This window comes from Rhinoderma darwinii, chromosome 5 (genome assembly GCF_050947455.1).
Source record: "Rhinoderma darwinii isolate aRhiDar2 chromosome 5, aRhiDar2.hap1, whole genome shotgun sequence".
Taxonomy (NCBI): domain Eukaryota; kingdom Metazoa; phylum Chordata; class Amphibia; order Anura; family Rhinodermatidae; genus Rhinoderma; species Rhinoderma darwinii.
The window spans coordinates 243,331,316-243,357,977 of NC_134691.1; the positions used below are offsets into that span (position 1 = coordinate 243,331,316).

The 26,662-nt window shown below is 40.9% G+C and overlaps 1 protein-coding gene across 9 annotated transcripts in view; it reads left to right on the plus strand.

Moving 5' to 3' along the window:
* HUS1 (HUS1 checkpoint clamp component) overlaps positions 1-26,662 on the plus strand; it is a 353,679-nt gene that overhangs the window by 48,356 nt on the left and 278,661 nt on the right. Inside the window, exon 1 of one of the 9 annotated variants that reach the window (XM_075827016.1) lies at positions 7,799-8,227. The exons of the other annotated variants lie outside the window; for them this stretch is intronic. Coding sequence (XP_075683131.1) covers positions 8,191-8,227 — 37 coding nt within the window. The 5' untranslated portion in view covers positions 7,799-8,190. Of the gene's footprint in view, positions 1-7,798; positions 8,228-26,662 lie in introns of those variants that run through there. 9 annotated transcript variants of the gene reach the window in all.

The following is a 26,662-nucleotide window of genomic DNA, read 5'->3' on the forward strand; positions in this document are numbered from 1 at the left end:
ATCTACATTGCAGCGCCTATCTGCTGCAATAGCAGATAGGGGTTGCAAAATCTGGTGACAGAGCCTCTTTAAATATACGTTTACTTGTGATTCCGGTCATTTATGTACTATGGTGCCGTGGGAGAAACCACTTGTGAGTTTAAAACCCGTCTAAATAACCACCGATTCTCTATTAGGAGAAAAAAAACATGATTTGATGTACCTAAACGTTTTGCTGAACAGGGTCATACCGAAAAAGATTTAAAATGTATGAATTTGGATCATATTCCGCTGTCCTGCAAAAGGTGAATACAGACATATGTTGCTTCATAAATGTGAACCGAAATAGATTTTTTTTGCTAAATACATTGAGATTGGGATTACTCTTTGGTTCATCCACTCTTGGCTGCATTTGCGCCTTGCAATATCCTCTTCAGGTGCAGTTTGTGATGCACTATATTAAAGAGGCTCTGTCACCAGATTATCAAATCCCTATCTCATATTGCATGTGATCGGCGCTGCAATATGTTTTTTTTGAAAAACTATAATTTTGGCTAAGTTATGAGCAATTTTATATTTATGCAAATGAGCCTTTCTAATGGACAACTGGGCGTGTATAGTGTTTTTAGCAACTGGGCGTGTTTACTTCTTTCACTGCACAATCACACTGTGCTGTGGATCATGCTGGGCTGGAACAATGAGAAGTGTATGACACTGATTAGTCACTGATTGGTCAGCGTCATACACTTCTCTGTACAACACCCAGTTGGTAAAAAGTAAAAAAATGCCCAGTTGTCCATTGAGCGTAATTGGCATAAATCTAAACTAGCTCAGGGCACTTATAATCTGGTGTCAGAGCCTCTTTAACCTCTTAACGCCGAAGGACGGATATATCCGTCCTCAGCAGCTGCTAGTTCGCGCAGGAGGACGGATATATCCGTCCTGTAATAGTGCGGGTACTGTCACTGTACCGACGCGATCAGCGGCAGGAGCTCGGCTGTTATACTCAGCCTGGCTCCTGCTGCAACTGCTGGAATCAATAGTGACAGCAGCATCTAATGTGTTTGACAGGGGGAGGGAGCTCCCTCTGTCACCCCATCAGCGCCCCCGCAAAGAAATCGCGGGTCGCCGTCTGGTTTCCATGGCAGCGGGGGTCTAACAAAGACCCCCAGGTCTGTCTTCAGCATCTGCCTGTTAGGCGATGCCGGAGGCATGACCTAACAGATTGCCTGTCAGTTTTACACTGACAGGCAATAATGCTTTGTTATACTAGGTAGTGAAGTCCCCTGGTGGGACTAAAAAAAAAAATGTCAATCAGTTAAATAAAGTTGTTGAAAAAAATAAAATTACAGTGAAAATCAAAAAAATAAATTAAAAAAAAAAACGCAAAAAACAACGGCAAAATTCGCTCTTTTCTCCCATTCCCCCCATAAAAAGTTAAATAAAAATTAATCTATAAGTCCTATGTACCCCAAAATAGTACTAATGAAAACTACACATTGGCCCGCAAAAAAAACAAGCCCACATACGGCCACATTGACGGAAAAATAAAAACGTTACGGCTCTTGGAATGCGGCAATGCAAAAACAAGTAATTTTTTTCTAGGGCTTTTTATTGTGCAAACGTAGGAAAACATATAAAACCTTTACATATTTGGTATCCCCGTAATCGTGCCGACCCATAGAATAAAGTTAACATGTTATTTACGCTGCATAGTAAACGGCGTAAATTTATAACGTGAAGATCAATGCTGGAATAGCTGCTTATTTTCAATACTCTCCTAAAATAAAGTTAATAAAAGTTAATCATTATATTATAAGCATCTAAAAATTGTACAATTACAAAATACAACTCGTTGCGCAAAAAACAAGCCCTTATACGGCTATGTCGACGGAATAAAAAAAAAAGTTATGACTCTTGGAATGCGACCGTGAAAAAACTAAAAATAATCCTTGGTCATTAAAGTGCAAAATGGCCCGGTCATTAAGGGGTTAAGCAAAATACATAAGTATGTATATTTTTGTTACATATACTTGTGTCCTTATTGAATATTGTTTGTTTTTTTTTATCATAGTGGGACGTTAGGACCACTCCATCCTTTCGTGTTGTGATGCTAAATTGACTATGAAATTTCATCTTCATTGTCATGTCCTTGGATTGTTCTATATGGGGAACCTTGATGATAAATTTAGTTGCATTTAAATAATTAGCAGAGGGAGGGAGCTCCCACTCTCGCTCATTGGTGGCCTGCAAATGCAATCGCGGGTCTCCGATGGAGTTCCATGGCAGCCGGGGGCCTGATAAAGGCCCCCAGGTCTGCTCTGGGTATATGCCTATTAGGATGTGCCTGTCAGTATTACACTGACAGGCAATAATGCCCTAGTATACGCAGTATACCAAAGCGTTATATCTGCGTTCTAAACATTGCATAGTGAAGTCCCCTAGTAGGACAAAAAAAAAGTAATAAATGTGAAATTCAAACTAACCCCTTAACGACAAGTCATGTACTGTTACGCGGCAGCCGTCAAGGGGAAGTATGGAGTGTGCTCACGGGCTGAGCTCGCTCCATACACAGCAGGTGTCTGCTGTGACAGCCGACACCTCACTGCAATGAGTGGAATCAAAGATCACTTTGATTCCACCCGTTCAACGCCTTAAATGCCGCGGTCAATCGCGACCGCAGCATTTAAATTGTTTGAATTAGGGGGGCACCCCCTCAAACACGCCATCGCGCCCCCCCCCCGCCAGTGGTTGTTATGGCAGCCTGGGGGGCCTGATAAAGGCCCCCAGGCTGCCATCTTTGAACTCCTTTGAAGCCCTCCCTCTGGCAGGGCTTCAAAGGAGACTGTCCGAATCCAGATATACTGCAATACATTAGTATTGCAGTATATCATGCAAGTGATCCAACGATCGCTGCTTCAAGTCCCCTAGGGGCACTAAAAAAAAAAAAAAAGTTAACGGTTAAATAAAGATTTTTCTAATGTTACAAAAAAAAAATATTAAGTTCAAACCCCCCCCCCCCCTTCCCATTGCCCCCCCAAAGCAATGTTAAAACAAATAAAAGTTAACATAACTGGTATCGCTGCGTCCGTAAAAGTCCAAACTATCACAATATAGCATTATTTAACCAGTTCGGCGAACTACGTAGAAAAAATAAATATATATGAAACATGCAAATTGCTATTTTTTTGGTCACCTTAGTTCTCCAAAAAAATGGATATAAAAATTGCATGTACCCCAAAATGGTATTTCTGAAAACTGCAGCCCGCCCCACAAAATTTAAGCCCCCACGCCTCTAAATTGACGGGAAAATGAAGTTATGGCTCAGAATATGGCGTTTTTCTTAGCAAATAGTTTTATTTTTCTAAAAGTGGTATTGCTGTAATCGTATCAATCTATGAATAAATGTCTCTCAGGGAAAAGTAAGTGGTTAGGTACAACCAGCACATGTGTACAAAGTACCCCCAAAATATCTAATCAAAGGATAGCAGGACTCTACCATATCAGATAAAGAAATTGAGAACCAAGAGTCACAGGGCTACACATAATGTAGAAAATAAATTTTATTAGAGATAAATATATAAACATATAACATACGTAATAAAACAGAGCGAGGTTTCTAAAAAGAAGAAAGTTATATATGGACCTCTCCAAAACTGCTGTAGAATCGCAGGAATGGTACAAATGCACCACCAAATCACAGGGTATAGTATACACATACGCCTTAACACAGGGACATAGCTGCGGTAAACCAAGATAACAAATGCAAGGTCATGAGGTCAGCAAGTAAATTGTAATAGTGCATAATCCATATCAACTGCTGTCCAATATGTAACATAACCAAAATATCATGTACCGCATATGCTAAGCATCTTAATTAGCGATCTGCAAACGTGTATTCCGAGAGAGGACCCCGGTGCCATATATCCAGAGGGAATATGGCCTGAATGTACCCAAAGGTGAAAGGCACTTCCAATCTGGAATCAACCAGAAGAAGTTAATGTCTCAGATCTTACCCATTGGTGTGGTGAGCCTGCGATCCACGTGGTCCATGTGACAAAGAAATAACACCCCAACGCGCGTTTCGCTGTTCTAGTTTCCTCAGGGGGTATAAACTAAACTATATCCTGTCCTCCTTATATATTATCCCTCATCATGCAAATTCAAGAGTTCCGTGTAGATTCACTTCCTTATTGGTCCACGGCGCATGCGCGGGATTGTGTCAAAGGTCACAGTACTCCGATCACCTGTCGTCATACCGCTAGTGCGCACGCGCGTCTCCAAAGACGCGTCTCCATGGAGACAGCGCAAGCGCATACACGGCATATTGACGAAAGGAGACCGAGGAACGGACCCGACATCCCTGCCGCATGCGCTACCCCAACGTAAGGTAAGTATCTAGCGCCTATATGTGTCACTGTCTCTATTCATGCTCCATGCCATTCCTCTGGATACATTCAGACCCTATACTCCCCCTACAGTACATGAAGAACAAAGTAAAATATCACAATCCTACGGTGTATAATACGGGCATAGAAAAGAAAAGTTATATATATATATTAAAAATTATATAAATAAATAAGTGAAAGGTGATGGTAATATTGCACGTATTTGTCACATTCATCCTAGATCTTTACAGAATTCATAATGGAAGAATACGTTTAAGCAATATCGTGACAGTGAAACAGTGAAAAAAATAATTCATTATATATATTAAATATACCGTAAGTAAAACAGAGCATAATATATAACGAAGTGAAAAGGAAAGGAAAAAAGAAAAAAGTGAAAAGTGAAAAAGTTACATAATACTGTTTATTAATAGATATCAGGCGAAGAGCATGAAATCAATGCTACACACAACAGCAAGGGCATAGTGTGCCCATTCACCTTAAAATGGGGACATATATGTGGGGGACAAAAGTAGAAAGATCATGAAATCAGTAGAGTTCCATATTTAAGAACAAGGGAAGAGGAGAATATTGCACTAATGTTAAAACAGTAACATCATCAAATGGCATACAACATATTTGTTTCAAACAGAATCAATGTTTAAATATAGGAGCTGAATGTTCATTCTCTCATCACTGTATCAATCTGTAATTAATCGAATATTCATTTTCCAAAAATTTCTAGTAATACCACAGCCGTCCGAGAAAAGCACCTCACTTTGGAGAAAGTTCAACAGAATCTAAATCTGGATACAAAAAAATGCAATCTGTATCAATTCAAGGTAGGACATATACTCGGAATAAATTAAAATCGCCTAAAAATATTAAATTGGCAAAGGACGAGACTATCACTTCATAGAAACGCAGAAAAGCTCAATTTCTCATAAAGACCTAGGGGGGCCATAGTTCCAAGGGTGGTGATCCATCGGCACTCCTTTTGTGCCAGGATCTTGATCGCATTTCCCCCTCTAACACCACAATTTACCATGTCTATGCCCCATGCCAAAAAGGTTTTGGGGTCACAGCCATGGTAAAGTTTAAAATGTTTCGGGATCGTCTTTAGTATTGTAAGATCACTGACATCCTTCGCAGCCAGGATATCCCTCACATGTTCACGGATCCGGACCCTGAGCTGTCTAGATGTCAGTCCAACGTAAACCTTTGGACATCCACATGTTGCATAATAAATAACATGGGTCGTGCTGCATGATATATAATGCAGAATTTTAAAGTGGCGTTTGTTTTTAACGGAAGTAAAGGAGGTTGTCCGTGCTATGTTGGCACATGCCACGCAGTCTCCACAGGGGTAACATCCCTGAATAGGGCCACGTGTGGAGAAACGATTGGATTGTAATGGGACATAGTGGCTCTTTACTAATATATCTCTCAGATTTTTATTCCTTCTAGCCGTCATCTGAGGAATAGTCGGCAGAGCTTTTGAGAAGGCAGGTTCTGTATGTAGGATCGGCCAGTGTTTCTCCAAGACTGATCGCATTGTTTGCCACTGGTTATTAAATGTGGAGATGAATCTAATTTTATTGTCCATCTGGTTTTTCTTTTTTGTGCCTCTCAGATGTAATAGGTCTTTTCGTTCCGTGTTTTTAGCACGACTATATCCCTGCTTGATGCATCTGTGGCTATCTCTCTTTGAGGTCCTGTGATTTCTCCTGAGGAGAAATTTGAGGAACAATCACAGGACCTCAAAGAGAGATTCATAGCCAGGGGCTATAGCCACAAATGCATCAAGCAGGGATATAGTCGTGCTAAAAACACGGAACGAAAAGACCTATTACATCTGAGAGGCACAAAAAAGAAAAACCAGATGGACAATAAAATTAGATTCATCTCCACATTTAATAACCAGTGGCAAACAATGCGATCAGTCTTGGAGAAACACTGGCCGATCCTACATACAGAACCTGCCTTCTCAAAAGCTCTGCCGACTATTCCTCAGATGACGGCTAGAAGGAATAAAAATCTGAGAGATATATTCGTAAAGAGCCACTATGTCCCATTACAATCCAATCGTTTCTCCACACGTGGCCCTATTCAGGGATGTTACCCCTGTGGAGACTGCGTGGCATGTGCCAACATAGCACGGACAACCTCCTTTACTTCCGTTAAAAACAAACGCCACTTTAAAATTCTGCATTATATATCATGCAGCACGACCCATGTTATTTATTATGCAACATGTGGATGTCCAAAGGTTTACGTTGGACTGACATCTAGACAGCTCAGGGTCCGGATCCGTGAACATGTGAGGGATATCCTGGCTGCGAAGGATGTCAGTGATCTTACAATACTAAAGACGATCCCGAAACATTTTAAACTTTACCATGGCTGTGACCCCAAAACCTTTTTGGCATGGGGCATAGACATGGTAAATTGTGGTGTTAGAGGGGGAAATGCGATCAAGATCCTGGCACAAAAGGAGTGCCGATGGATCACCACCCTTGGAACTATGGCCCCCCTAGGTCTTTATGAGAAATTGAGCTTTTCTGCGTTTCTATGAAGTGATAGTCTCGTCCTTTGCCAATTTAATATTTTTAGGCGATTTTAATTTATTCCGAGTATATGTCCTACCTTGAATTGATACAGATTGCATTTTTTTGTATCCAGATTTAGATTCTGTTGAACTTTCTCCAAAGTGAGGTGCTTTTCTCGGACGGCTGTGGTATTACTAGAAATTTTTGGAAAATGAATATTCGATTAATTACAGATTGATACAGTGATGAGAGAATGAACATTCAGCTCCTATATTTAAACATTGATCCTGTTTGAAACAAATATGTTGTATGCCATTTGATGATGTTACTGTTTTAACATTAGTGCAATATTCTCCTCTTCCCTTGTTCTTAAATATGGAACTCTACTGATTTCATGATCTTTCTACTTTTGTCCCCCACATATATGTCCCCATTTTAAGGTGAATGGGCACACTATGCCCTTGCTGTTGTGTGTAGCATTGATTTCATGCTCTTCGCCTGATATCTATTAATAAACAGTATTATGTAATTTTTTCACTTTATCACTTTTCACTTTTTTCTTTTTTCCTTTCCTTTTCACTTCGTTATAAATTATGCTCTGTTTTACTTACAGTATATTTAATATATATAATGAATTCTTTTTTTCACTGTCACGATATTGCTTAAACGTATTCTTCCATTATGAATTCTGTAAAGATCTAGGATGAATGTGACAAATACGTGCAATATTACCATCACCTTTCACTTATTTATTTATATAATTTTTAATATATATATATAACTTTTCTTTTCTATGCCCGTATTATACACCGTAGGATTGTGATATTTTACTTTGTTCTTCATGTACTGTAGGGGGAGTATAGGGTCTGAATGTATCCAGAGGAATGGCATGGAGCATGAATAGAGACAGTGACACATATAGGCGCTAGATACTTACCTTACGTTGGGGTAGCGCATGCGGCAGGGATGTCGGGTCCGTTCCTCGGTCTCCTTTCGTCAATATGCCGTGTATGCGCTTGCGCTGTCTCCATGGAGACGCGTCTTTGGAGACGCGCGTGCGCACTAGCGGTATGACGACAGGTGATCGGAGTACTGTGACCTTTGACACAATCCCGCGCATGCGCCGTGGACCAATAAGGAAGTGAATCTACACGGAACTCTTGAATTTGCATGATGAGGGATAATATATAAGGAGGACAGGATATAGTTTAGTTTATACCCCCTGAGGAAGCTAGAACAGCGAAACGCGCGTTGGGGTGTTATTTCTTTGTCACATGGACCACGTGGATCGCAGGCTCACCACACCAATGGGTAAGATCTGAGACATTAACTTCTTCTGGTTGATTCCAGATTTGAAGTGCCTTTCACCTTTGGGTACATTCAGGCCATATTCCCTCTGGATATATGGCACCGGGGTCCTCTCTCGGAATACACGTGTTTGCAGATCGCTAATTAAGATGCTTAGCATATGCGGTACATGATATTTTGGTTATGTTACATATTGGACAGCAGTTGATATGGATTATGCACTATTACAATTTACTTGCTGACCTCATGACCTTGCATTTGTTATCTTGGTTTACCGCAGCTATGTCCCGGAGTTAAGGTGTATGTGTATACTATACCCTGTGATTTGGTGGTGCATTTGTACCATTCCTGCGATTCTACAGCAGTTTTGGAGTGGTCCATATATAACTTTCTTCATTTTAGAAACCTCGCTCTGTTTTATTACGTATGTTATATGTTTATATATTTATCTCTAATAAAATTTATTTTCTACAATATGTGTAGCCCTGTGACTCTTGGTTCTCAATTTCTTTAATCGTATCAATCTGTAGAATAAGCTGATGTATATGGCTATGTTCACACGGAGTATTTTGCAGAGTTTTTTTACACGGATACTGCATCGCAAAACTCTGCAAAAACGGCCCGAAAATGCCTCCCATTGATTTCAATAGGAGGCGTCGGCGTCTTTTTCCCGCGAGCAGTAAAACTGCCTCGCGGGAAAAAGAAGCGACATGCCCTATCTTCGGGCGCTTCCGCCTCTGACCTCCCATTGACTTCAATGGGAGGCAGAGAGCGTATTTCGCTGTGTTTTATGCCCGCGGCGCTTAATGGCCGCGGGCGAAAAGCGCCACGAAAAACTCCGCGATAATCGGCGTGCAGGGAGAGGAAAATCTGCCTTAAACTTTCAAACTGAATTTTGAGGCAGATATTCCTCCTGCAAAATACTCTGTGTGAACATAGCCTATATGTAGTTTTTACCGCCCGATGGACGCCGTAAAAAGCAACCCCCCCACTTCCAAAAAAAAATGGTGTATTAATAGTGTAATTGCCGTTTTTTGCCCACTTCACCCCACACAACTTTTTTTTTTTTTTTTTCAGACTACCAGTACATTATGCAGTAGAGTAAATGGTGCCATGACAAACTATAACTAGTCCCGCAAAAAACAAGACCTCATATGGTTAAGGCTTTTGGAGTGCGGGGAGGAAAAAACAAAAATGAAAAAAATTGGTCTGGTCTTTAAGGGGTTAATAAAGATTACTGTAACAAAACATTTTTTCCCATAAATTTGGTTTTATTGAGCAAAAGTGTAAAAATATAAATAAAAGTACACATATATACGATCGTAATGACCCAAACAATAAAGTTAACATGTAATTTAAACCGCAATGTGAACGCCGTAAAAAAAAAAAAATGCAAAAAATAATGGCGAAGATGCTGTATTTTTTTCAATTGCCCCCCAAAAAGCCATAATAAAAGTTAAGGAAAGGTGTCATGAAAATAAATATATATATATATATATATATATATATATATATATATATATATATATATATTTTTTATCAAATTGCTTTTCGTATGATATTAAAATAAATTTTATTTGTGTTCTACTTTTTACGTTTTTCTTACTTTTACTTCTCTATGGGGGCTACCATTTTTTTTTTTTTAATTTCTGTATGTCGATTAACGACACATACACAGATGGAATATGGCAGCTACAATGCATAGGGGTCAATGAACGGCTCCCGTCCATTCCTCTGCTATCTGGCTCTGTACTGCGCAGACGCAGGTCAGTCACACAACTGAGAAGCTGTTTGTAGGGGGATAGCAGGCGCCATTAGGAAGACCAGCTGCACTGCAGGTAAGGTGTGTGTCTCTGTCCCTCTCTCTCACAGACCGCCGCTCTCGTGACCCCCGACGGGCCCCCTGTAGTTGTGTAGGAGACTGTATAAAGGATGCAGCTTATCCTTCTATGTAATGTAATGTCTGCCATCCACACGTGATGTAACTGTCCTGGGAATCCTGGGTGATAAACAATATGCTCGCTGTTAGAGTGGTACCCAGCTTTCCCAGACCCCTGAACGATAAATCTCTCTAGTTGTGCTGAGACTGAGAGGTTCATTAGTCACATCCCAAAACAGTCTCCCCACAACTACAGAGATTTACCGTTCAGGGGTCTGGGAAAGCTGGATGACCACCATTACCACTCTTACTGGAGTGTGAGAGGGTCATTAGTCACATCCCCAAACCCTCCATTAGTAGGGGTAATAGTGGTCACCCTGCTTTCCCAGAAGCAGATATAACCAGGAAAGGGCTGGATGGACGGGCTGAGGGTGCACAGCGGTTTTGGTGATCCCCCTCTGTCGTGATTGGACCTAGGTTACCGGTTCTGATGCAGACGGGGTTCATGTGACTATAAATCTGTCCATAACAAGAGACCGTGCACTCAGGACAAGCCCTGCCCTCATGCCGTATTTGTGTGGCTCTGTCTGCAGTGATGGCGGTGGGTGGCTCTGACACTCGCCTCCTCCGTCGGGTCATCTCAGGACAGAAGGGGTGTCCGGATTGGAAACACAGCGCCGCACCTGTCCTCAGGTTGTCTGGTGTTGCAGTTCACTTCCATTGAAGTGAATGGGACAGATCTGTAAGGGTATGTTCACACGTGCACGTCCGTACTCCTGAAATTACGGAGCTGTTGTCAGGAGAAAACAGCTCCTCAATTTCAGACGTAATGGCATGTGCAGGCGTTTTTTGCAGCGTCCATTACGGACGTAATTGGAGCTGTTTTTCTATGGAGTCAATGGAAAACTGCTCCACTTAAGTCCCAAGAAGTGACATGCACTTCTTTGACGCGGGCGTCTTTTTTACGCGCCATATTTTGAGAGCGGCACGTAAAAAAAAAATGACCGTCTGCACAGTACATCTTAAAACCCATTCAAATGAATGGGCGGATGTTTGCCGACGCTTTCAAGCAGTATTTTCGGCCGAAATTCCAGGCGTAAAACGCCTGAAATTTGTCCGCAAAATAGTGCGGGTGAACATACCCTTATACCACACACGACCTGAGGACAGGTGCGGTGCCATGTTTTCCTGGACGACCACTTTAACACTTTTCCTGTGTCTGCTGTGTGTGTGTGTGTGTGTGTGTGTGTGTGTGTGTAGCAGAGCGGAGTGTGCACGGGCGCCGCTGATACTTCATACTTTCATCATTCTAAGGGTATGTTCACACGCAATGTTTTCAGCTGAAAAATCGGAAGCTGAACGCCTACAAGCATCTGCCCATTGGTTTCAATGGGACATACAGCGTTGTGTTCCGACAGGGCGTTTTTTCACGTGGTAGTTTTCCAAAAACAGCACGTAAAAAGACGCCCGCCAAATTAAGTGCACATCACTTCTTGGGAAGTTTTTGGAGCCAGTTTTCATTGACTATAGAAAAACGGCTCCAAAAACGTCCATAAAAAATGTGAGTTTGATTAAAAAATGGCTGAAAATCAGGAGCTATTTTCCCTTTGCTTAGTAAGCGTTTGAACATACCCTTAGCCTTTTGGTGTGTCCTATATCTTCTTCCAGCTGCCATTTGTACAATCACACCTAAAATGGCAGCTGGACACTGCTTAGCAATTTGAAGACACCTTTTCCTGGCTTGTAGGAGGGGGGGGGGGGGTGAGATTCCCTCCCATATTTACGGCAGCTGTGAGTCAGGTTGCTGTGCCTTATTCACCTTGCTGTAATTCTGGGAAGTGCTCCCTCCCCCTGGTGGCCAACATAGGAAAACATGTCAAATTATTATTTAATTTTTAATACTTTCCACCATGTGGAAGAAAAAAAGAAATACAGCAAAAAACGTAAAAAATCTACCAGAAATAAGTAATGACGCTTAAAAAAAAAAAAAAAAAAAAAGGTTTAATTCGCGACATCTTCCCTTTAAGTCCCATGTACCCCAAAATTAAAACTACGTCTCAAAAAACAAGCCCTCATATCACTACATTGACAAAAAAATTATGGCTCTTGGAAAGCGATGATGCAAAAACAAATCATTTTGGTTTGTCTTTTTATTGTGCAAAAGTAGTAAAACATAGTAAACCTGAACATATGTGGTATCGTCGTAATCGTACCGACCCATAGAATAAACGTGTTATTTATGCCGCACAGTGAACGGCGTGAATTTAAAACTCCTAGAACAAGGTTGGAATTTCAGGTTTTTTTTTTCTATCCGGCCCCCCCCCCAAAAAAAAAAAATCATAAAAAATGGATATGTACCCCTAAATAGTGCATTAAAAAGTACAACTAATCCTGCAAAAAACAAGTCCTCATACAGATATGTAGACGGGAAAATAAAAGTTATAGGTCTTTGAATGCGACTATATAGAAAAACGCAAATAGGTCATTAGGGCCTAAAATAGAGGCCATGGTTCTTTATGTGCATGTGTGGACCACAATTATAACCTGCTTGAAGAAAGAAAAACATAAGATTATTTATTTTAATGCATCTCCACCATTTCCCGTTCTAAGCTTGTGTAGAGGTGATGTTTTCCTGATTTGATCCCCCGTTTGTACTACTAATGACGTCACATTACTTACTTGTTAATGCACTTATAATATCGGAACCTGGTCAGTTCGCTATTTGGACTGGTTGCTAGACAACTAGGATGCACTTTTTTTATTTTTCCCCTGACATGCACGTTCGATACCAGGGTCACGTTACGACTCTTCTGGTTCTCCCTGTCGCTTAGCAATATGATACTTCCGGTCTCCACGTTTGACGCATGCGCATTTGAGACTTGTGAACGCTGAATAGAACGTGATAGTGATCGCTCCATTAACAAAAATTAACTGGATTTTATTATTTAGAGAGCCTTGGATCTCTGAGTGGTCCTGCAGTTCCAACCCCTGACACAGTTGTGTATTTTTTAACCCCTTTCCTCTTTGGCCACTTTTGACCTTCATGACAGAGCCTCATTTTTCAAATCTGACATGTTTCACTTTATGTGGTAATAACGTCGGAATATTTTTACCTATCCAAGCGATTCTGAGATTGTTTTCTCGTGACACATTGGACTTTAAAATAGTGGTAAAATTTGGTTGATAGTCAGTATTTAACCCCTTAGTGACCAACAATACACCTTTTCACGTTCGTCACTAAGGGGCTAAGGCTCCTTAGTGACGAACGTAAAGTGTATTGTTGGTCACTAAGGGGTTAAATACTGAATGTATCGACCAAATTTTACCACTATAAGGGGTTAAGGCTAGGCTGACGCCTTTTCACGTTAGCCTAGTCTAAGTCCTGCACGGGTATCCCGTGCAGGCTGGAGCCGGGGCTCTGCTGTCTGATGACAGCTGAGCTCCTGCTCCAACACCAGCGATCGAAGTTTACTTCGATCGCGGCCGTTAAATGCCGCCGTCAATAGCGACCGCGGCATTTAACTTGTTTACAGAGGGAGTGAGGTCACTTTGTCACCCATCGGCGAACCGCAAATGCAAACGCGGATCTCCGATGGGTTGTCGCGGCTGCCGGGGGCTTGATAAAAGCCCCCAGGTCTGCCCTGGACATATGCCTATTAGGATGCACCGGAGGCACGTCCTAATAGATTGCCTGTCAGATTTATACTGACAGGCAGCAATGCTCTGGTATACGAAGTATACCAAAGCATTATTGCAGCGATCTGAAGATCGCACAGTAAAGTCCCCTAGTGGGACTAATGAAATAAATAATAAATGTGAAATAAAGATTATTAATAAAAATGACAGTAATAAAATAAATCCATTTTTTTTCCATAAGTGGTTTTATTTAGTAAAAGTGTAAAAAATAAATGTACACATATATGGTATCGCCGCAACCGTAATGACTCCATTAATAAAGTTAATATGTAATTTAAACTGCAAGGTGAACACCGTAAAAAAAAATAAAAATTTCCCATTGCCCCCCAAAAAAGTCATAATAAAAATGAATCAATAAGTCCCATGCACCCCAAAACCGTACCAATCAAAACTACGTCTCGTCCCACAGAAAACAAGCCCAAAAAATCACTCCATTGATGGAAAACAAATAATTTTAGTTCAAAAGTGTTTTTATTGTGCAAAAGTCGTAAAACATAAAAAACCTCTACATATGTGGTATCACCGTAATCGTACCGACCCATAGAATAAAGGTAACATGTTATTTACGCCGCACCGTGAACGGCGTTAATTTAAAAACGCATAGAACAATGGTGGAATTTCAGGTTTTTTTTTTATAATCCCCCCCCCCAAAAAAAAAAGTTAATAAAAGTTGTTAAAAAAATTATATGTACCCTAAAATGGTGCTATTAAAAAGTATAACTAATCCCGCAAAAAACAAGTCCTCATATAGCTATGTAGACGAAAAGATAAAAAAGTTATAGCTCTTTGAATGCGACTATAGAAAAACAAATAAAATAGCTTGGTCATTAGGGCCTAAAATGGGCTGGTCACTAAGGGGTTAATTGTGAAAAACCCCAAAATTACGTGAAAAATTAGCATTATTATCAATTGAAATGTATCTGCTTGTAAGACAGGAAGTTATACCACACAAAGTTGTTGCTAATTAACATCCCCATACGTCTACTTTATGTTGGCATCGTTTTTTGAACATTCTTTTATTTTTCTACGATGTTGCAAGGCTTAGAACTTTAGCAGCAATTTCTCAAATTTTCAAGAAAATTTCAAAAAGGCTAGTTTTACAGGGATCAGTTCAGTTCTGAAGTGGTTTTGAGAGGCCTACACAATACAAACCCCCATAAGTCACCCCATTTTAACAACTGCACCCCTCAAAGTATTCAAGTATTCAGTATTTTTATTTTTTATTTTTTTTGCAGAAATTCGTTTCAATCCATATTTTTTTATTTTTTTTTTGGTAACAGAAGATTTTACCAGATAAATGCAACTCAATATTTATTGCCCAGATTCTGCAGTTTTAGGAAATATCCCACATGTGGCCCTAGTGTGCTTATGGACTGAAGCACAGGCCTCAGAAGCAAAGGAGCGCCTAGTGGATTTTGGGGCCTCCTTTTTATTAGAAAATATTTTAGGCACCTTGTCATGTTTTCAGGGCTCTTGAGGTGCCAAAACAGTGGAAACCAATTTCTTCCGAGTAAAACAGTACCCCACATGTAGACCTGAACGGCTGTTTGGACACACGACAGGGCTTTGAAGAGCCATTTGACTTTTGGAACTAGGATTTAGCTGGTTGTGTGTGTGGACGCAATGTTGCTCTTGGTATAATAGAGGGGTTAATGAAGCATGAAATTACTAATTTATGGATGTATGGTACACTTTAAAGCAATCCTTAATACACAGGCCTGGTTTTTCAGGGCAGGTTTCACAGTGGTATATAGTGTCTCTTTTTTAATTCCCCTTTTGGAACACACTGCACCTTTTTTGTGTTCTTCCCTTCTTTGCAATTTGGGGCACTTCATTGGGGAAATGTTGCCCTGGTATAATACGTGGAGTATCGCTACTGTGATCGCAATTTGAGTCACGTTACGCCTTGATCTCCATGCAGGTTCAAATCAGGTGGGGGGGGGGGTGCGAGCTGCTCGGAGAAGTAACAGATACACTGAGACGTTTCTCAAGGCAAAAATACTTCTGACTTTATTTGCAGAGACACAGAGTTTATATAGTAAAAATATCACATGACTACGTGCAGACACACATTAATCATTTACATTCTTGTGGTTTCTTCCCTTGTGATTTATGTCACAATGTACATTGTTCTTATCTCTAGTTGTTAATCTGGTGTCTGGTCCTTATCTTATCTTGGCTGTATGCACAGAACTCAAACATCAAACATCAAACATCAAACATCAAACAGACTCCTTTGTGTCTGGTAAGTCCTTGTAGGGCCCCAATTTCTACTATCTACAGAATGTCTGCAAATCTATTCCATTACCTTTCCCAGAATATATTCTAATACATGTTTTCTCTTCAGCATTGCACTCTTTGAGGTCCCAGATACATTATACATATATTTATTCCATAACAATCCCTCCTTTTGTGATTTTACCAACACCTAAATTCCAATGCTACTTCTATCTCCTGATAGCAAGGCTTCGATCCATTTCTTCACTTGATTCACACAGGTATGTAGGTGGGGTAATCTCACAACACTCTTTCATCATAATGTATAGGCCTCTGATTGAATGCTTCCCTTATTTTGCAAAATGCATAACAATTGAAACATGTAAGCAATATAAACAATATTATGAAACATATCAAGGGTTGGAATAACACATGCAGTATCTTAGTGGCAGTGGGGGAAAATCCTGTAAATATGTCATACCAGTGATGGGCACTGGCATCTTTTATTGCTGACGATAAATTTATTACTTCCCTAGCTGCTATTGTAGCCAATACTTTCACTTTACTTAGAGTTACATTATGGGCTGCTATCAATTTCTTTACGTCTTTAGACTTTTGTAACACTTGTTTTAACTCTTCCAGTGGCAAACTAAAATTTCCATAGGGCAAAGGTTCAGGTACCCATACAGTGGACATTATTTCTTCTAAAGTAGGCAGGAACACTATAGTTTGGTTCCCCCAAGTCAAATGCGTCACATTGTATAGACATCCTGAAAATGGTCCTATGAGATTAAACTGGCTAAGGGTCTGCTTGTCGTTAGTTATTAAACATACATGCTGTGGACCTACTTCAATATAAACCTGTAGGTTAGCTTCTGGGATTATAGTGAGTGCGCATACATTATCCTGGTGCTGCATTAGACAGGGTTCATATATCCCTGACTGTTGATTACATACATATCCTTGCTCTGTTAACTGGCACAAATCTATATTCCTTGTCTTATTTTGAGAGTCTATGTGTGTTCCTTTTATTTCTGGCATCCAATATTGTCCTAATAATGTCACCGGGTCAATCATTACCATTGGCATAACAATAAATTTGCATAATAGAGTAGGATTTTTCACATTAAATGCTATTAGTCTTCCTGCACACCATTTAGGTGTACACTCAGTATACTCAGGCTGTAACAATAACCACGTATCATTTCTCTCTCCTATGGGCAGAATGTCTGTCCATTGCCTAACATGACTACTAAACAATTTATTCTTACAATTATTTATCTGTTCTTGTTGCCACATCGTTTTAAGCGTACATACTGTCCAATTTACAAAAGTTGATACATTCTGTAATGTTGTATATTCGGTTAGCATACTTTCATTAAAAACATTTAGAAACCGTTCATCTATAGCTAACCCTTTTCGCTGTAAGTGAAAGGTAGTAGGTAACCATGAGGCACCTCTCCTTAATGCAGTAGATGTGTCATCTCCCACTGAGTTTCATTTGTTCATAACTGTTTCTAACTGTATCCCATTCAATACTCCTAATCCCGTTCCTACCCCTCCTAATAGCGGGTCATGCCATTCTCTTTTTTGTCTATGACAGCTGGGGGATTCAGGGAAGGAAATATTGAAGTGTACATTCTTTTTCTGCTGTTGGGTTACAGCGCTCTTACAAGTGTGTGGGATTCTTTCCAGACTTTGTACTGTTATATGTGGCTTAAAACTATCTCTTAAAATTATTATCAAGAATACAAAATATCTTCTATTTCTTATTTGGCTATTATTCATACATAATATCATCCCATCAGTTTCTTTTATTACAATCGTAGAGTTCAGCCTCTCCTTGTTGCATCTTTCATAAATCTTATTTATCATTTTGTTTCTATTTTTACTGGTTGTATATTTCTATAGATACTGTAAATCTGGTTCATAACAACAAAACAACAGCCGTCTCTTCTTGTATGCTAATGTTGGCTGTTTTGTCTATGTGAAGGTACACAGTCCCTCCATGTGGTCCTTTTCTCCAAGTCCCTTCGGTTGTAGTCACATTTGTAGTATAACACGGGTCATTGGCCTTACAGGTGTAGTTACCCTGCTTTCTATCCACTGTGGCATTCGCCCACACTGTCCTGAACTGTTCCAGTGATTCTGTACTGATTACGTGTACAGGAGTAGCAGTTCTGCCTTTTTGTATAAGAGCACACGCAACAACCGCCGCAACAACCGCAAAGATCTTCATTCTTCTGGCTGAAGAACCTTTTTACAATGACTGGCGTGAATCCACCTTGCCTTTCCTTCTAGCTTCACTGAGGTGCTTGTAACGAGTAGGACTTGAAAAGGACCATCAAATCTTGGGTCTAGACTTTTCCTCACGTGTCTTTTGACAACGACCCAATCTGCTGGTTCTAGCTTATGCGTCCCTTCAACTGAATCAGGACCTGGAATGGAAGCAAAAACTTGTGCATGCACCTTGGTCAATTGTTTGTTCAGCGTTTATACATAGTCAGTTAACCTACCATACTGCATTTGGAGCATCTATGGAAAATAACATCCTAATCTGGGAGCCGACCCAAATAAGATCTCATATGGGCTGAGACCTGTTCTTTTTGTGGGCGTGTATCTTACTGAGAACAAGGCTAATGGTAGACACTCGGTCCATGGTTTCCCGGTTTCTACCATTACTTTTTGGATTTTCAATTTGAGAGTCCCATTTAGTCTCTCAACCTTCCCACTACTTTGTGGATGGTATGGTGTATGTAGGGCTTGACTTATGCCTAGAGCTGACAACACATAGTTCATGATTTCACCCGTAAAATGAGTTCCTCTGTCGCTCTCCATCATCTCTGGAACTCCATATCTGCACACCACCTCGTTGATCAGTTTCTTTGCTGTGGCTACGGCTGTAGCTTTGGTTACTGGAAAAGCTTCTGGCCATCCTGAAAAGAGATCAATACAAACAAGCACATACTCATAGGTACCAACTTTGGGTAGTTGAATATAGTCTATCTGCAGTCTCTGGAACGGATATATAGGTCTGGGTGTGTGCTTCTGTGGTACTTTTACAGTTCTTCCAATATTATGTGTTGCACAGATCATGCATCCTTGTGTAAAACTGCTGGCCATCACACTAAACCCTGGAGCATACCACACCTTGTTTACCAAGTCCATCATTGCCGTTTTTGACTGGTGTGTCTCTCCATGTGTTATCTGGGCCATCATTGGGAACATTGTCTTAGGCAGGCACAGTTTATTCTGGCACTGCCAGAGGCCATCTTTTCGTAGCGTTGCTCCTTGGGCCGTCCACTTGTCTTTTTCTTCTTCTGTTGCTTGTCCTTGAAGTTTTTGCAGTAGTTCCGGGCTTACAGCTGGTCTTGTTTCCTCTGGATCTTTTATCTGATATACGGCTGCTAACACGGGTAGCTTCTGTGCTGCTTGCTTTGCCGCTTCGTCTGCCAGGGCATTTCCCCTTTTGTCTCTGGTGAACTCACCTTAGTGTGAGCTTTAATTTTTACTACTGCTACTTCTGTGGGTAACATCAGGGTCTCCATCAAGTATTTTACAAAGTCTGCATTCTTTACAGGTGTACCTGCAGAGGTCAAAAACTGTCTAGCCTTCCATATGGGGCCATAATCGTGTGCAATCCCAAAAGCATATCGAGAGTCAGTGTATATATTTGCTGTCTTTCCTTCTGCATGTTGGCATGCTGCTGCCAGGGCCTTAAGCTCCGCTTCTTGTGCTGAGCGGGACGCTGGTAAGGAGGCTGCTTCTAGGACTACATCTTCGGTGGTTACTGCATATCCTGTAAGAAAAGATCCTTCTACACAATACCTTGAACCATCCACAAAGAGTATTAGGTCTGGGTTTTGGAGTGGGGTATCTTTTACATGTGCGAACCCCACTGTTTCCTGGGCCATAAGGGCCATACAATCATGTTCATCAGTTTCAGGCAAAAATTGTGACCATACTTTACCTACGTCTTCTCCCCCTTGCTCCAAAGGCAGTAAGGTAGCTGCGTTCAATGTAGTACAGCGGTGTAAAGTAACCTGCTCAGGAAGAAGAAGCGCACAGGTTAATCTTAGATATCTTGCTGTTGACAAGTGCTTCAGCTGTACTTGAGTAAAAATAGCAGTAATATCATGTGGTGCAAAACTTGGACTAGAAATGCCAGGACCAAATCTGAGGCCTTGTTTAACATTGAATTTACAGCAATGATAGCTCTCACACATGATGGGGAACCTCGGGCCACAGGGTCTAGTCTAGCTGAATAATATGCTACCGGGCGCTGCTGTGGTCCATGACTTTGTGTGAGAACTTCAGTGGCATGTCCATTTTGTTCAGTACAGTACAAAGTATATGCTTGTGTAGAGGTACTCCATGGATTGGTGTCACAAGCCGCTACCAAACACAACTCCTCCTCATTCAGCTGATAATCCAAAATACTTTGAGAATCTCACTTTTATCAGGTTCTGCAAATACTTGATTAATACAAAAACAAATAAAAATAAAACATTCCCAAAAACTTTTCATCAAATTAACAATGTCCAGACAAGTTTTGTTTTGCCTTCTCCCTCATCTAAATCCATAAAAACTCGTGTGAGTGATGTCACATCGCCTCCTGTGTAACTTTGCTGGAGGGGGATGGTCACATAAACCAAAATTGTACCTGATCAGTTCCTTCACCCTTCCCCCCTTTGTGGACTCTGCGAGAGTGATATAGCAGAGTTCAAAACTACATCTCAACATAACACTAATTTAACCCCCTGTAATGTACAACAGCCTGAAACAAAAATGACTTTTTCCTGACAAACATTTGATCTTTACAATGATATAACTCATGTGTGAAATCAAAAATAGAACAATTGTAGTTAGTTATTCAATAAAACAGAAAATATTATCTCTGATAACATTAATTACTGCAAACCAATAAACAGTATAACGGTGGGGGCACATACATTTTCAAAACCCCCGTGTCTCACAGTATCTGTAGTTTAATACATCTGAATTATCAAAACACATGAAATCTGATCACATCATAACACATAAATATCGTAACTTTTATAACCAACAGCGCTTGCGCAAAAGAGAAGAAATTTATTTCGGTTTGTAGACATTACTGATATATATATATCTCAGCAGTGCATATTGAGATCCCTTTGTCTCATCAGCCCTGCAGACTGCACCCAGTCAGCCCCCCTCCTCCTCCTCCCAAACACAGCACACTTTAGAGGGGAGGGAGGGGGGTCACAAACTCATTTCTCACAACTTCTTCTCTCACAATCTTAACACTTTCAATGCCGGCAAAACAACATACGTATCTGCAATCATTCATCACACCATTGTATAAGAATTATCTACGTTAATGTTTAACCGTACAATCTGTCGGCCACCATCTCTATATTATGATGACGTGTTGTTTCATCAGTGAACTAGACTGGAACTTCTGTAAATAGAAAAAACACTACAAATGACAAAATTAACAAGGTGATTATTTCATACTGATTTGGATGGGCCGGGCGTGGCCACATCAGGGGCAGGGGGGGGGCAGCCTCTCCCCTTGGAAACAGTGCGCAGGGGGTTTCCCACCAACAATGAGGACACTCAACATGAGGTACGGACGCCATTACCGGGCGTCGGCTGGTCGTGTTTTCTAATACATACAATACCTTTCTTATTCCTAACTTCCTCTTCTGCAAATCCCTCTAAAGCACTTTCTATCAACTTTCTACCTTCCAACTTCCCTTTGTTCTCCAGAATACCTTTTGCCCAATCTGCGGCTTGGAGCCGCCCTCCTCTTTTTCCCTCTGCCAGTTTACATGCCTTGATCAGGGCAAGCAACTCTGCACTCTGTGCAGAATGTATGCCAGGATCAAGGGTCTCATAATATAAGACAGAGGTGTCTGGTGGTTTGGCTGTGAAGGACTGCTTATACATTATTACATTTATCACTTTTCCTGATTCAATCTACAAAATGACACAAAGTCATACAAAATATCTATATCAGCATTTAATGTTGTGTCCATTCATTTCAAGAACAAGATTACATTTCTTATCTCACTAGCAGCTGTTCTTCACCTCCCCCTTCTCTTGTCACACTAGTTGATTCTAAATTATATCATATGGGAATATACTATAAGGTCACTTGCAACATTAAAACAGCTACTACTTCTATCACTTCCTTTGCTTTAAACTTTACTTTATAAAATATGAATTTCCTCTGACAACCTCCTCGTACTACTTCTTCTGACACTTTTCTCCATGCTTCTGCTTTCCCCTGTAACTTTTTATCTTTCACCCATCCACGTTTTGTGTCACAACATTCATTCCATTTTTCTGCGTCTAACCGTCCGTGGGATTCTAGACCACATGCTTTCATTAATTTTTTTTTATTTATTTATTTATTTATTTGTTCCCTGCGTTGCCTTTTTACCTTCTCTTTCTGCTACTACCTGTTTGGCGGTTTGTCCTTTGGGGTGCTCATCTCATACTCTTGTTACAGATTCTAGCTACTGACAGATGAATTCCATTCTCATCTGTTTTATACAGTTTCTAGTTTCCGTACTTACTCCTGTTACAGATTTTAGCTACTGATAGATGAATTCCATTCTCATCTATTTTAGACAGTTTCTAGCTTCCGTACTTACTCTTATTACAGATTCTAGCTGACAGACGAATTCCATTCTCATCTGTTTTAGACAGTTTCTAGTCTCCGTACTTAATAGGGACACCAGTTCCCCATTGTCTAGTTATAAGTGGTCGCCTATAGGCAGACCCTAAGTTATGTAGGGGGTAGTTTTCCTGATAGGTGAATTTCTGGATTTACGATCCCCTAGTAAGCTTACACCCTTTTAACAGGTGCTTGCTCACCCATATGCCATACCTCAAACTCTCGTTTGCCGTGACTGTTTCCCATAGCCCTGCTATGATGGAGGGGACTCTTACCCTTCTCTCTCAGTTTTTATCTTCACTAACAAACACTATGGCTATTGGCTGTTAGGGAAAGTCCCACACTACCTTTCTCACCTATTTTATACAGTTACTTATCCCCTCAAAACCCTTTTAAACCTTCTACTCTGGCCAGAGAATTAAATTCCTTTTATAACTAGCTTACTTTCTTCTTATTCACTTTAAACACCACTCAAGGAGATATCCTCCACACCATAACAGTAATATGACAAATATTCCTGATCCAAATAATAAGGCAAACGTAAAATCAAGCTGTTCATTTGACATGCCGGATTATCGGATTGCAGAAAATTCTGGAATTTTGAGCTGAAAATCAGTGCATGATAATCCCCGCAAGTACCTCAATGCTGTACACACATTTTCGGTATTTTGCCGGATTATCAGATTGCACAAAATTTTCGATTTCCGGGCTTAAATTTAGCCTATCATAATCCCCGTAGTCACCTGAAGCATGTACACATGTTTCTGGGAATTTGCCGGATTATCGGAAGTTTTTTTTCCCAAAAACAATTTCCTTATTCTAAAATGCATTTGTGACACAAAACTGGGTTTCTACAACATTCATACAAATACTGTCATGGAGATCAGGCACTTTATCCTGAGGGTAGGATTACATATAGACTTGACCAGATTTTTACACTAAAAATACCCTCATGTGGCCCCTCTATCCCTCAGGAGTACTACCGGGAAGGTGACCTACCAGACAGGAAGGTGCAGAGCAGAGTTTGTAAGAATTAAGTCTTCTTACCTTGCTGCAGCAGTGGTCTGCACGTTCCTTCGTCCGGGTGGTCGCCATTCAAGTCCCGGGAGATCCCCTAGGTGGGGTGCCGTCCTTCTGGTCAAGTCCCTGTTCGGGCGCCAATTTCTGTGATCGCAATTTGAGTCACGTTACGCCTTGATCTCCATGCAGGTTCAAATCAGGTGGGGGGGGGGGTGCGAGCTGCTCGGAGAAGTAACAGATACACTGAGACGTTTCTCAAGGCAAAAATACTTCTGACTTTATTTGCAGAGACACAGAGTTTATATAGTAAAAATATCACATGACTACGTGCAGACACACATTAATCATTTACATTCTTGTGGTTTCTTCCCTTGTGATTTATGTCACAATGTACATTGTTCTTATCTCTAGTTGTTAATCTGGTGTCTGGTCCTTATCTTATCTTGGCTGTATGCACAGAACTCAAACATCAAACATCAAACAGACTCCTTTGTGTCTGGTAAGTCCTTGTAGGGCCCCAATTTCTACTATCTACAGAATGTCTGCAAATCTATTCCATTACCTTTCCCAGAATATATTCTAATACATGTTTTCTCTTCAGCATTGCACTCTTTGAGGTCCCAGATACATTATACATATATTTATTCCATAACACTACCAGCAGATGTGCTTGGACCCTCCCCTACCTGGTTCACAAATAGAAGTGCCTTGATCACCACCACTTGAAAGTTTAAGGAATGTCCCTGTCCGGCCTGCACATCGGGATAACACGTAAGCGTTATACAATGCCACCTGTATAATGTGCACGGCCAGCTTTTTGTACCATGTCTTTGTTTTCCGTAGGGCACTATAAGGCTTTAGTACTTTATCAGAGAGATCAACCCCGCCCATGTACTTATTTTAGCCCAGGACGCAATTTGGCTTCTGGGTCACTGTGGTTGTAGATCGTTCAGGGACACTATAAGGACATCCCTCTTGTCCTTATATTTGACGAACAGCATGTTCTCGCTGCATAGTTCCCTGCTCTCACCCCTTCTGAGGCTTTTGCTAATCAGTGTTTTAGGGAGGCCTCTCTGATTTTTACGCACAATACTGCATTCTACAGTACTTCTGGCAGAAAGGTACCTAAATAGTGGGATGCTGGTATAGAAGTTATCCACGTAAAGGTGGTAACCCTTGTCCAGCAATGGGTGTATTAAATCCCACACTATTTTCCCACTAACTCCCAGGACCGGGAGAGGGGGGGGGGCTTTCTTGGGGTTCATTAATAGAGTCCTTCCCTTCGTAAACCCTAAACCTTTTTGTATACCCAGATGTACTCTCACACAGTTTGTACAATTTCACTCCATACCTTTCCCTCTTACTGGGCAGGTATTGGCGGATTTTAAGCCTCCCCTTAAAATGAACAAGGGACTCGTCTATGGAAATATGTTTATCGGGGCTGTACACTTGTGAAAATTTGGGTAAGAAATGATCAATGACTGGCCTGATTTTAAATAGACAGCCAAATGTGGGGTCGTCCTGGTGTGGGCACTGCGCATTATCATTATAATGCAAGAATCTTAAAATTGCTTCAAAGCGAGACCGGGTCATGGCCATGCGGTAAATTGGGGTGTTGTACAAAATATCCGCACTCCAGTATTGCCTAATCTCTGGCTTCCTCACTAGTCCCATATGCAGCACAAGGCCCCAAAATGTCATCATCTCCGCTGCATCTACTGGGGTCCACCTAACAAATGATGAAGTGGGGTTTTGGGTTAAAAATTGTTGGGCGTACAGATTAGTCTGGGCCACCATTAAATTAACAAACTCCTCAGAGAAAAAGACCTTGAAAAAGTCAATTTTTGTGAGGCCTTCAGTCTCAAACTGAATTTCTAAGCTGCCTATAAAATCAGGAATTTTAGGCTCATAATTTTCGGGGAGTGGAGTCCACACGGGATCAATCATTGGGGTTGCCTCAGCTGCTCTCCTGGATCGCCTCTGGGGGGGTTCCTCATCACTGGAGGAGGAGGAAGAGGAGGAAACTAAAAGGGGTGGGGCATATTCCTCGTCTCCCTTGCTGGCCGAATCTGTGTCAGAGGCAATAATGGCGTATGCTTCCTCGTCTGAATACATCCTTCTGGACGATTGAGACATTTTGACTTATTACAGGGGGTTGTATGGTGTTTTGACACGTGTAATCCACTTTCATTTTTACACAGGCGGGAGGTGTAGTGTTATTACTCGTGTATAGTGAACAAAAATTAGAAGATAATAATTTAAAAAAAAAAATAGATTTACTGTTAAAAAAAGCTGAACGTCCGTCAGTAACTGACGCTATCTATTACTAAAAAAAAAACTGTAGTCTTCCTGAACTAAGGTACATTTCTACTAAAACTGCAGAAAAAAATAGCTAGATATATCCATCTAGATCTAAAACTAAATTAAATTTTCTAACGCTGGCGTATGCTACCCTAACTCTTTACCTACTAGCTACACCGTACTACTATTATATTTGACATTTTATAGTCTATTAGAAAAAAAAAAACCCATGCCAGAAAATATGCTGATCAGTGATGTGCGTCACTGATCAGCACGCAGCGCAGGACGCACACTATGGAAAGGTGCGGGTGAAAAAGAAACCTAAAAAAAACCCTGCGTCAACAAATTACCACAGATTCTGATAACTAATCAGCAGACTGTGGCCGCAGGGTGCACACAACTAGATGGGGAAAAATAAATAAATTCCTGGACCAAAAGTTGAGCACAAATGCCGATCAGTGATGGCGGTCACTGATCCGCGCTCAGCGGTTTTTTGTGTGGGTGAAAAAAGGTACAAAGAACCTGCGGAAAAAAAAAAGTGGAACGACTGTCCCATACTGAAAACATGATTACAGTACGGAACAGATGTCCTGCATCGAGGCAGGGACTCCTAGCATCGTACATAACTATGATGCTAGGAGCCCGGCTCCCTGCAGTGTAT